This window comes from Camellia sinensis, chromosome 15, assembly GCF_055761805.1.
Source record: "Camellia sinensis isolate YWXY chromosome 15, ASM5576180v1, whole genome shotgun sequence".
NCBI classification, from domain to species: Eukaryota; Viridiplantae; Streptophyta; class Magnoliopsida; order Ericales; family Theaceae; genus Camellia; species Camellia sinensis.
Genome location: NC_138975.1, coordinates 94,510,486 through 94,524,333, shown reverse-complemented (window position 1 = coordinate 94,524,333; position 13,848 = coordinate 94,510,486). Strand labels below are relative to the sequence as shown.

General features: G+C 34.7%; 1 protein-coding gene across 1 annotated transcript; it reads right to left on the bottom strand.

Annotated features, from left to right (window-relative positions):
• Positions 1-8,767: 8,767 nt before the first annotated feature.
• LOC145813138 (uncharacterized) lies at positions 8,768-10,074 on the bottom strand. The gene is made up of 2 exons (XM_082908411.1): positions 9,477-10,074; positions 8,768-9,141 (listed from the first exon to the last, which is right to left on the bottom strand). Exons 1-2 carry the CDS (start codon positions 10,072-10,074, stop codon positions 8,768-8,770), a joined length of 972 nt encoding a protein of 323 aa, XP_082764537.1.
• Between the last annotated feature and the right edge of the window lie 3,774 nt (positions 10,075-13,848).

Below are 13,848 nucleotides of genomic sequence, written 5' to 3'. Positions count from 1 at the left end.
TATATGTTGTAGAGATTTTAAACTAAATATATCCTACCACTCCATATCAATTTTGTCAAAACAAGACAACCCATCAATATCAAATTTGTCAAAATAATACAACCAATCAATCAATTTTTTCAAAATAATATAATTAATCAATTTTAATTTTGTCAAAAAGTGAATAGTGATCAGCCTAAATTTTCAAAAAGTGAATAGTAGAGTTTTCAAAAATATTTTTATTTAAATAATATTTATCAAATATATATATTTTAAATAGATAATATTTTGTGTCAAATAATATATATATTAAAAAATCCAAATTTTTGCAAAAAATAATTTAGACATCATCTAAATTAAATAATATGATTAACAATCTCTTCCTTTTTGATAATGGCAATATTTGTATGGATTTGACATAAAATAAAATTAACAAAATATTTGATAACCCTGCAACATATAATTTTCAAAAGCAAAATCATATATAATTTTCAAAAGCAAAATCATATATAATTTTCAAAAGCAAAATCATATTTTCCCCCCTTTGACATCATCAAAATAAAAGATGAAGAGATGAAACAAACACATTTGATAAAATAATCTGAGCGGCCAAAAATAAAATAATGGGCCTTCTGTCTTGTCGGAATCATTGTGGAGATTTTGGAGCATCTCGAGCGCACAAAATGTTGACAAACAAAAGATTTAAGCAGATATGCATCGAGGATTGGATCGATGGAGTGTATAAAAAGTGACAAGGATGATAGGCAAAGAGACGAAAATAGCAAGTGTTGGAGAGAAAAATTTGTTTTACCTTCTTGTGTAATCATGTCATTCCTTACCTTAGCCATTAATGGTTCAGACCTGCATGAGGTGCCTGTAATGCAGGAAAATGAGAGGGTACCAGTGGTGCAGGCACATGCTATGCCTGTAAATGAGGGTTTTAGTGTTATTGGTAATCGAAATGGTATCGATGCTATTAATAACACTATGGCTCTTAGTACACAAGCAATGACTGCAGTTTCTAAAATGGCACAACGATTATAAGCAAGAGTACAAGAAAATCAGCAATGGAGAGATGAGGTGTGCTTGTTAAACAACAACTAGTTAATATGTGTAAGGAGAAGAAAGAGCTAAGAAGGAAAAATGCACAGTTGGAGAATGCGGAGCAATATTATGCAATGGTTATAATGTCGAGACTCACAAAAGTCGAAAATAGAGAAAAGCATGTAAAAGAGGCTCATAAAAAATTGTTGAGAGAAGTGAAACGGAAAAAATCTGTGAAGCCTTCTGAAAACTTACATGTAATTGAGTAAAATTTTCTTCTTCTGAAATAAAATTGCAAGCATTTCTCCTCTCCCCTTTATTTTTATTTATTTTTATTTTTGTTTTTATTTTTTATATACATTTTGTCTTAAAAAAAATTTTGGTGGTGCAAATAAGTAGTGCAAAAAAAAAAAAATGTATATACTCCCTCTAAAATTATGCACAGAATATACATACGCCCCCTTTTATTTATTTATTTATTTATTTATTATTATTTTTTGTTTATAATAATTGTGAATCTCAAAATATATGAATCTCTCCCTAAATTAATACACTAAAAATTACATAAATTTGAAGAAACAAATTACCAATCTATAATACCAAGGGTCATTAAGATCCGGCCATAAACAACTACACCAAGTGCACTAGCATAAAAGGAGAAAATAAAAATAAAAATAATTTCTTCAGACAAGGTAGAAGCAACCATTATTAAATCCAACAGAGTTTGGAGCACATACAATAAGTAAAAAAATATAACATAGTGCAAAAAGAATTTTAACATGTTGATCGTTCATGACCTTGATGATCGGAGGAAATGGAGAAGATCGTGTAGATTGGTGACGAATTTTTATAGATCGACAATGGATCTTGATGGATCAATCACGGATCTTGATAAATCAGTCACTGAACTTGATGGATCGATGATGAAACTTGATGAATTGGTAAAGATGGTGATGCAGATTTTGGGTAGAGAAGTGATGGAGCTCGGTAAATTGGTGAGGGATTTGGGTGGATGATAGATATGTTGTGGATGATGGGGCTGGTTGTAGACGATGGTGAGGATGAAGATAGAGTCGGCTGAGGATAAGAGGAAGAAAAGGAGAACGACAGAGTGAGAGACAGAGAAAACAGAGAGTGAGGGAGAGAGCAAGTGCAAGAGAAACGAAGTGGGTGAGAGAAAGAGAAAATATATATGTATATAATTTATTTTTATTTTTATTTAATTATTTATTTATAAAAAAATTATTTTTAATATAAACATTATATTGGAGTATTCATCATACCAAGTTTTGTTCTAATATAACAAAATTATTCTTCATTTAGAGGCTTGGTAAATATGTCAGCTAATTGACAATTTGTAGGCACAAATTCGAGTTCAATGTCACCTTTGAGTACATGATCTCTTAGAAAATGATGCCTTATTTCAATGTGTTTAGTGCGTGAGTGCTGAATAGGATTTTTTGAAAGGTTAATGGCACTTGTGTTGTCACATTTTATAGGAATATGATCATAGTGAAATCCTAAATCTTGAAGTTGTTGTTTCATCCAAAGAAATTGTGCACAACACCCAGCGGCAGCAATATATTCTGCTTCAGCAGTTGACAAAGCCACTAAGTTTTGTTTTTTGCAAAACCAAGAAGTGAGAAAGTGTCCAAGAAAATGACAAGTGCCACTAGTGCTTTTTCGATCAAGTCTACATCCCGCAAAGTCGGCATCTAAGTAACCAAAAAGTTCAAAAGTGGTTCCCTTAGACCATCTCCAACGGTGAACCAAACTTGGCATCAGATTTAAATTTTGATGAAAATGTCACTTTTTGGTGCTCCAACGGTTTCACCAAATTGGTATCAAAATGAGAATTCAACAAAAAAATCATCAAACTGAGAACAGGGTACAGATTTCACCAAATTGCTATGCGTGACCATTGGAGGAGGTCAACCGGTCAACCAGCCGGTTGCCCCGCCGATTGACTAACCGGTCGACCGGTTCATCAATTCTGCGACGGGTTTGAACTATTTGAACTGGTTGGTTTGAACTAGTTTACTGTGTGCGTGACTGTTGGAGATCAACCGGTCAACCAGGCAGTTGACCAACCGGTCGACTGGTTTGATCAATTCTGCGACAGGTTTGAACTGGTTTGAACTGGTTAGTTTGAACTAGTTTGAACAGGTTTATTTTGAGATAGGTTATTTTGTGGACTATGAATAATTTGAAGGGTGATATAAATTTAAATTCCCTTGAAAATATAATTGAAATTGTTATCTCATATACATATTTCAGAACTAGCCGTTTCAATAATTTACCGTTGGATGGACAGAGTATTTTGAAAATTTACCGTTGATGATGTGTTCTATAAAATATATCTGTTTCGTATATCAAGCTGACAGAGTATGTCATTTTCAGAATAACATTATATTATATGCTGTGAATTTTGTTTCTTCTGTGTCATTAGAAATTTTTTTCCCTCTAAACTTTAATTTATATTATCTGATTCAATTATCTGATTCTGAGGTTGAGTGTATATCATTCTAATATTTTTCAATAAGTTAGATATTGTATGTACTGTATTTTTTCCAAACTATGGAAGATTTTGAAATGTTTGAGGAATCACAAATGTTGGAGCACAACACTGATATTAATTTCATGTCGGAAACTTCACGAGAGCAGACCACGCAGAACAGTGATAATCGTTTTATTTCAAAAACTTCTCGTGTTTCTCGTGGTAAAGCGTTCACAATTATAGAAGATGAAACTTTATGTAGATCTTGGTTAGCAGTCTCTCAAGATCCCATTACTGGTAATAGTCAGACTATGGCTATATTTTGGGAACGAGTACTTGTTTATTTTAATTCACAATTGAGCGGTGAAAAAAATCGAAACCGTATTTCTTTGTGGCATGCAAAAGGCAATTAATAAATTCTGTGGTTTTCTTGAACAAATTCAACTGAGGCAACAAAGTGGAACAACTGAGGCAGACATGGTAAAATTTATTTGTGTTATTAAATATCAATTTTCTTTTGAAATGTATACTTGTTATTGAAATGTTTGTAATTTTTTTTTGTAGGTCGCTGAAGCGAAGTGGATGTATCATGCAATACAGAAAAAACACTTCACATTTAATACATGTTGGGATATTTTGCGCCGAAGTTGTAAGTGGGATAAATTTCGATCACAACCCAAAAAAAGCACGCAACATGCTAATCCATGTTCGAATCCACCAACTGAACATGAGGCATTTCAATCCAACCAGAATAATGTGGTGCACGGACAACCATCTAATACATCAACACAATCAATTGGTACTAAGGCAGCAAAAGAGAAGTTGAAGAATCAAACAACGCACGATAGTAGATTTGATGAAATGGCTGCCAAGCAATCCAAAATTGTTGAAGTGTTATCAACTATCTCCACTAGAACTATTGAGCGAGATGAACAAAAGGCGATAGACCGTAAGTAGAAGGCTGCAGAGCATCGAAGAAGGGCCGAAGATATGGAGGAACAACTAAAACTCCTATCTATGATGAATGAAAGAGAACAACGAAATGAAGATCATAAAATAATGTCAATGGGCATGACAATTTTAAATCCTATGCAAATGGCGTACTATGAAGATCTTTAACGACAGATTTTATTTCGAACAACTAATAGATTGCCTTGAAAGGTTCTGTATTAGTGGGTTTCATCTATTGGTTTTATTATTTAAAAATATTACATCTAACTTGTATTGGTTACTTGTATTGGAATTATTAATGTGATAAGTAATCATGTAATCACAATTTTATTAAATGGAACATAATGATTTATATTTGTTAGATAATTAACAGATAAAAATAAATTTATTAATGTATGTCATAATTTTTTATTTATTCAAAACACCACGTAAATGATGTCATAAAATTTGAAGTAATTGTTGCCATGTATGATTAATTACATAGATTCCATATGATGTTTCTGATATATTTCCTATTCATTCCTTTTTTAACTAAACAATACATATTAAACAGCAAGAGTAAGGCATAAAGTAACCTGCAAGAATAGAGCAAGATAGAGCAAATCATCAGAAACATCATATTTCAAGTTCAATGTGGATTTATGGATTTTTGCCATGGTTTTTGCCATATTTAAAGTTCAAAATTTATGGATTTTATGGATTTTTATGAAACATCAGATTTTATGAATTTGGCCATGGATTTTTGCCATATTTCAAGTTCAATGTGTAATTGTTGCCATGGTTTTTTTTTTTTTTTATGGGAGATCTTTGGTCTGTAATTCAATGTGGATTTTTTTTAATTAACCTCGTCCTCTTTAAAATGATATTTCAAGTCAAGGCCATTGACTATTATAGCATGATTTATACCAGAAAATCATAACTGAATAATGACCTTTTTATAGCATTTTCAAAATGTACATAATCGTGTCCTTTGTCAAATAGGCATTAAAATGAAAAATTAAAATATTAAGTGATAATAACTGAATAGGCCAATGTCATGAGTGAATAGGTTTTAATTAACCTAATCCTCTTTAAGAAATTGACCCAACAAAAGGTTGTTAAAATAAAAAAAATACAAAACAATGCAAATACATAATGTCTAACACATCAACAATCATTATCTGGTGGTGGTGGTGGTGGAAGAGGGAAGTAGTGATGGTATATGTCATTTACGCGATGCTCAATCCTATCTATGTGATTGTTTGCCACTTCATGACGTCTTTCAATGTCCACACGGAACTCACCAAATTGTTGAATTAATGAGTGATGCGCAGTGGCAAATGTATCAAACTGAGTACCCAATGAATTGACTTGATTAGCCATTTGATGTTCCCATTGAACGCGTTGATTATAATGTTGTTCTTCCATGGCCAAAAACTCAGTCCAATATTGAGGTTGTTCAGTTGATGGCATCACATTGGCAGAAGGATCTTCTGGAGTATCATCTGGTGGGACTTCATCTTCTGAATCTTCTGGAGCATTAACACTTCCCATTAAATTGGAGGCTGCACCAGCACGGGTCACTGTGTACTGATTGATGGGTGAACGGATTTTGATATCCATTTCATATACAAGGTGAACCCTAAAATGTTTGAAATTTTTTGTCAAGAGTGCCCCAAACAGTAATGACCGGCCCGTGAATTGAGCTTGATTTGCGAACATCATTTCTTTCATAATTATGTAACACAAATCTAACTTATGGCCAACTTCAAAACAATATAACAAATAGGCATTAAAATATGGGACCGCGTCATGATGTCCTTTTTTTAGAGTGACATTTTCTACAATCCACCGGTGGAGAATCCGAAGATAAGGTTTTAAATGTCTTGCTTGTAGACTAGTCCCAATAAATCTGTTCTCACAAATAGTAGTATATACATCAGTAGCATTATCAACAATATTAGCTAACTCAGCCTCACTCTGAAAATGGATATTTTCATCACCTACCTCAGCTCCAATAATGCTTGCCAAAGTAGGAATATCAAACTGTATTCCTTTCACATATGACAAAAGAGTAAAATTTTCATCTTCTTCCTGAGCACCTCTTAGGTGAACATAAAATAGAGATACCAGCCGTGGATATACCTTTTGGGGTAAATTAATAAAATTTAGCCATCTCATTGCTTCAAGTTTACTAACTAATAGTGAATCATATTGAATTGGCAGATTTGCCCTCCTCCCTATTACAATAGGTCAGCTGGAGAAGTTTGGAAAGGCTAGTTCATGACTTTCACTGAGAAAATCATCAGTAGGATATGACTGATTTTGGGGCTGTTGTTCTTGGCGTCGTGGAGGGTTGGAACTTTCACCAACTTGTGGTCTCGCTCTTTTAGTTCTAGGTATGATGTCAATATCTGTTGAATTTTAATGAAAATGTGTTACATATGAAAGCTGAATTACAGTTGCCTTGTTGTTGTTCTGGTGTTATGCTGAATATAAATATGCAGTGTTTGTGCTGTTATGCTGCATTTTAATAAAACTGCATTTTAATATGCTTAATGAAAACATGAACTTAGAATTCAAATGAATGTAGTTTTAATATTAAAATGGAAAAACATGAAAGCACTCAGTATGCTTAATGGCACATTAATTAAAATGCAAACATGAAAGCATTTTTATGCAGTGTTTTTACTTCATGTTATGCAGTAATTGGTGTATACTTAGAATGGCACATTAATTTTATATTAAACTGTTTTAATATTAGAATGCATATTAAAGTGTTTTTACTTCATGTCATTTTTATACTAAAGTACATACTAATTGGTGTATGCTTAATGGCACATTGATTTTTACTTCATGATATGCAGTGTTTGTTGTTCAGAAGCGCATACTGAAGTGGAAAAATAACATAAAGTAAAAATCATCATATGGCAATAAATGTGTTATATATGACAGAAGTTAACTTTTAAAATATTGAACATGAATGTAGTTTGATTAAAACATGAATTTTATGCTCTTGAGAAGGTTAAAGTTGAACAAATAAAGCATGCACACTGAAGGCAAAAAAAAAAAGAAAAGAAAAAAGGAAGGGCCGGTTGACCAATCGGTTGACCCGTGCGATGCAGCCTACTCTGTTTTGATGCTGCCTTCCTGTTCCTGCTGATGTTGGCTTTGTTGATTCAGATGGTTTGCCTTGCTGATTCTGTGGATTTACACTTACAAGATAGTGAATATGCAGAGTTTGGGAATAGAATTTGGTTAAGCCGAATTTGAAGGTGGTGGTGGAGGGAATACAGTGAATGTGTTCTTATAGAGGCAAACTGTGGGTAGAGGTCTTCCGTGAATAGAGTGAATTTGGTGATGGCAGGTTTGTATACAATTTTGAGCTGATATAGTGGGTGAATTATTGAGGTAGGTAGTGGAGGGAATTAATACTCAACTAAATTGGTTGAATAATTTCAATGAACCCTGGTGTGTGTAAAATGAGGCATGTAGGTGGAATGAATTCAATGAATGGTAGGTGATGTGTGTAAAATGAATGGTAGGTGGTTGAAACGTATGGCACCTCTATAGGTTGAATGCATTTCAACTGAGGCAATAATTGAATGGAAATATCAACATCAATAATGCATGGCATCAATAAATGAATGGCACAAATAAATTTAGAATGGCATCAATAATGCATGTCTTAGTCAATAATGCATGGCATCAATAAATGAATGGCATCAACCTAAATAAATTTGTATAAATTTTTATATGCACAAATAATGCATGGTATCAATAAATGAATGGCACAAATAATGCATACTAATAAAATCATGTGGTTTCTTCAATAAATATGAATTGTGAAGAAATTTATGTGGTATTATCATTTGTAACTGATTAAGACATGTTCATATAAATATGTGGTATTATCATTACTGAATTGAACACAGAATACTGAATTGAATAAATTTAAGACATGATTATGAAATTATCATTTAAGACATGATTATTAAATGTGCATAAATGGATGTGGTATTATCGTTTCTGGCACATCAATACTGAATTGAACACAGAATTTAAGACATGATTATTAAATTTATGTGGTATTATCATTTGTAAAATTTGATTAAGACATGATTATTATCATTTGTAATTCTCATGAATTGAACACAAAACAATTCTGAATATTAAAGATTGGATCATCACAACAGCACATCATCACATAACTTCTGAACTACTTGGTTAATATAGTCCATCATAATGCAGATTACAAACAAGACAACCTTCTATTCCAAAACTATAAACAAAATTACATGTAATAATGTGGTGAATTTAGTTTTCACCATGAAGATGCAACATATGTTCTACTAAATCATTACGGAGGGCATGATATGCATCCTTATCTCTAATACCTAAATGACGAGACAAAAATGATTGGAAGTCATTGGTAGAAGTAGAGGAAAGTTGCACTGGTGTGTTAGTTGATGAAATTTCATAATCGAAATCAAGGTGCTCCTCCCTCTCATCTTCGACAATCATATTATGTAATATAATGTAACTCTTCATTATGTTGGCATGCATTTTCGGATCCCAAAAACGTACAACACCACCTATAATTGCGAATCGAGATTGAAGGACTCCGAATGCCCGCTCTACATCTTTCCTGGCAGACTCTTGCATCATTGCAAAATGTTGTCTCTTTGCTCCTTGGGAAAAAGAAATTGTTTGAACCAGTGTTGCCCATTAAGGGTATATACCATTAGCAAGGTAATAACCCATATTGTAACTATGTCCATTAATAGTGTAATGGACAGAGGGAGCTTTACCTTGCGCAAGATCAGAAAACAAAGGCGATCGGTCCAACACATTCAAGTCATTGTGTGAGCCAGGCATTCCAAAAAATGCATGCCAAATAAGTCATAAGATACTACTGCTTCAAGAATAATGGTTGGCTTTTTTTGACGGCCTACGTATTGACATTGCAATGCCTTTGGACAATTTTTCCATTCCCAATACATGCAATCTAAACTTCCCAACATACCCGGAAACCCCCGAACCTCCCCAATAGCAAGTAATCTAGCAATGTCAGTTGGTGTCGGAGATCTCAGATATTCTAGTCCAAAGATTTCAATCACTAAAGTACAAAATTGTTGCAAACTTTGAATTGCAGTGCTTTCCCTAATACGTAGGTAATCATCAACTGTATCTGCTGTGACACCATATGACAATATTCTCATCGCTGAAGTCATTTTTTGTAGGGAAGATAATCCAACTACATGAGCTGCATCTTGTTTTTGAACAAAATATGAATTATGCGCTTGGATTGCATTCAAAATTCGCAGATACAAAGGACGACGCATTCGAAAACGTCTCCGAAATATTGTAGGTGAATACACTGGATTTATAGCAAAATAATCTGCAAACAATCTGCCATGACCCTGCCTTCTATCTCTGCATATATACTTATGGCCTACAACAGAACCACCTATTTTCTTTGAGCTATCTCTTGACTTAAGAATCTGAAGCATACTAGCATTATTCTTCTCATAAGCCCCTAAAAGTGTGACCATATATTCATCATCAGACTCATCATCAGAGGAGGAGGAAGAAGAAGAGGATGAAAATGAAATCAATATCATGGATTTAAAGGTATTCATTATGCTCTGTTTTGTTTCAGCTATGATCGTATCAGTTGTCTGGCATATGGATAATGTGTTTATATGAGATTTAGAAGCAAATCATTGTTAGAGGTAAACCAAAACGACATATATGTAAAGGAGGGAAAAAGAAATAGGAAAAGAATTAGGAACAAAAATGGAAGGAAACCCAAAAAAAAATATATAAATATATATATATATTCTTACTGGTCGACCGGCCGGGTCACCTCTCCCCCTTTTGATGCTCACCGTTGGAGCCAATGGTATCAAATTGAGAAAATTGGCTTCTTTTAACTCAAATTTGGTGAAAAATTTGGTTAAGCGTTGGAGATGCTCTTAGGATACCATAATCCCAAATTTGGAGTGCCGACAAGATATCTGAAAATACGTTTGACTGCGGTGATGTGTGACTCTTTCGGTGTGGATTGAAAACGCGCATACATACAAACACTAAACATAATATCAGGTCTACTTGCAGTAAGATAGAGTAAGGAACCAATCATATATCGATATTTCTTTTCATCTACAGGTTTACCTTGCTCATCTTTGTCGATTTTTATTGATGTGCTCATTGGAATTGCTGCAGGCTTTGATGATTCCATTTCAAACCTTTTGAGTAAATCCTTGATATATTTTGTTTGATTTAAATGGATTTCATCTTTAGTTTGTTTAATTTGTAGACCAATGAAGTAATTTAATTCCCCCATCATACTCATTTCAAATTCACTTTGCATAAATTTTCATTAGTAACACTAAAAATAATATCATCAACATAAATTTGAACAATTAACATATCTTCCTTTTTTATTTTTATAAAGAGTGTTGTATCAATTTTTCCTCTAGAAAAACCTTTGTCAAGTAAAAAATTACTCAATCTTTCATACCATGCTCTATGAGCTTATTTCAGGCCATATAAAGCTTTTGAGAGTTTGAAAACATGATCCGAATGTTTATGACTTTCAAAACCGAGAGGTTGTTCAACATAAACTTCCTCTGAAATGTACCCATTTAGAAAAGCATTTTTAACATCCATTTGATACAATTTGAAATCTTTAAAACATGTAAAATCAAGTAACATTCTAATAGCTTCAAGTCTAGCAACCGGTGCAAAAGTTTCATCAAAATCAATGCCTTCTTCTTGATTATAACATTGGGCTACCAATCTAGCTTTATTTCTAGTAATAACTTCGGATTCATCCATTTTATTTCGAAAAACCCATTTTGTACCAATAACGGGATGATCCTTAGGTTAAGGGGTCAAAAACCAAACTTCATTTCTTTCAAATTGATTTAATTCTTCTTATATTGCTAAAATCCAGTTTTCACCATTTTCAGCTTCTAAAAACGATTTTGATTCAATTTGTGAAACAAACGCTAAGTTACCACAAATATTTCTAACAAAAGAACGAGTTTTTATACCTTCCGCCACATCACTTATGATAAGGTCTTTGGGGTGGCCATTAGCATACTTCTATTCTTTTGGTAGATTTGAGTCGTTTTCTAGAAGAGCATATATTTCTTGAAGTTTCTCCATTGTCATTTCTTCTTCATGTTCGCGTAATGGATTTTCTTCATTTTCTTTTATGTAAATGCTCTCCATGCTTGGTTGATTTTCTACAATATCATTACTTACAAGATTCTTCGAAATAATGTTGTTAGATTCATCAAAAACAACATGCACAAATTCTTCAGCAAGTAGAGTTCTTTTATTGAATACTCTATAAGCTTTACTAGACATAGAATAACCAAGAAATATAGCTTCATCCGATTTAGCATCAAATTTTCCTAAGTTATCTTTATTGTTATTCAATAAAAAACATTTACAACCAAAATCGCGCAAGTGACTAATATTAGGTTTTCTACCTTTCCAAAGTTCATAAGGAGTTTTCTTAAGAATAGGTCTAATCATGGCATGGTTTATAACATAGCATGCAGTGTTAACGGTTTCGGCCCAAAAATATTTAGGCAAATTATTTTTACAAAGCATAGTACGAGCCATTTCTTCAAGAGTTTTATTTTTTCTTTTAACTACACCATTTTGTTGAGGAGTTCTAGGGGCAGAAAAGTTATGATTAATTCCAAACTCATCACAAAACATAATAAAATCATTATTTTCAAATTCTTTGCCATGATCACTTCTAATACTACAAATATTAAGATTTTTTTCATTTTGAATTCTTTTACAAAGTCTTGAAAAATTATAAAAAGCTTCATTTTTGTGTGCTAAAAATAATACCCATGTATATCTAGTATAATTGAGAGGGAAATTTATATGAAAAGTAGGCCGAGCTGGGTAATGGGCCGTTATGGACCACAATACGGAGGGCAAAGTAAAAAGGCCTTGAAGATTAGTCCGGTCCCAGGGCCTTGAAGTTAGTCTGGTTCCAGACGGCCCTAAAGTTAATCCGGACCCAGAGAACCTAGTGTTATCTCGGTCCGGGAGAGTACTACGGGTAGCTCAGTCGTCAGGATGCCGCACACAGAGTTAGTCCGGTCACGGTATAGCGCAGCTAGCTCTATCGGACCTAGCTAATGGTTAGCACGGTCTAAGCCATACTCAGGTCAACGCTGGGAAAACCGTGGTAGGAGCAGTGAATGGAAGAACCGAGGTAGAGTTATCTCGATCTAGTCTGCGGCTTAGCATAGCCATGCTTACCTCGGTCATGTTGGAGTCTGGCCATGGTAAAACCATCTCACTTGGTTTAAGCAGTGAGGGGGGTGCTGAAGGATAAGCATTATCTTTCAGGAGTATGAATCATAGGAGGACTCTACATGGAGGAGTAAGAGTCCTATTAGGATTGTGCTACGCGGAACCTATAAAAGCTCATAACATCACCTATGGAGAGGTAACACACAACTTTGATTCTCGAATACACAGAGCTTTTTGTCTTTATCTATTTTGCTGACTTAGGCATCGGAGAGGTATTTGGCACACACCCACCGGCTAGCTCACGTTTGTGTTTTCAGGGAGTAAAGCGACGACGTACGAAGGAGCGCAGACTTGATCAACAGGATTATACGAGAAGGTTTATTTCTTTCCCGTACAATTGGCGCCGTCTGTGGGAATTTCAGACAAGAACAAAACCTCTTGATCAAGCTTTTTCCTCTTTAGAATCAATGGCGCACAACGAAGATTTACCACAGTCTGCCATTGATGGACAAACACCAGAAGGAGGTGGGAGGCGCGAAGGTTTGCCTCCTGTCCCTCCCATGGCGGACTTGGAGCCCCAACGACATAACCCCAGGAGGGATGCTAGGGGGAGGCGGAATAACAGCCCCCGTCACTCTCATTCACAAAGTCCTGACAGACAAAGGCGGAGGATTGATCCTCAAGTTTTGGAGGACCGTGTAAAGGAGCAGGACGAATTAATACGACGGATGGCGGCGGACATGGAGATTATGAAACGCCAGATGAAGGGAAAAGGAGTGGCGACAGTAGAGGGGCGCAAAGGCAATGCACCTCCTCGCCACTCAGAAGATCGTAGTAGACATACTATGACATCGCAAGCAGAGAGTAGAAGCCTCAGGACGAGCGACACTCAATCAAGGACTTCCAAAACTCGTTAGTCCAAGTCTGAGAGAACGAGATCATTAAGGTCTTACACAGAGGGAAGTACCTATCGGCCCTCACACACGCACCATACATTATCCAGGCAAACGGAGTTGCCCAGATCGTCCGACTTACGGACTGTGCTTAAAGAAAGGGCACGATGGAAGGAGGATACTAGGGCGCGCAACCCTCGCAGGGTATCTGCC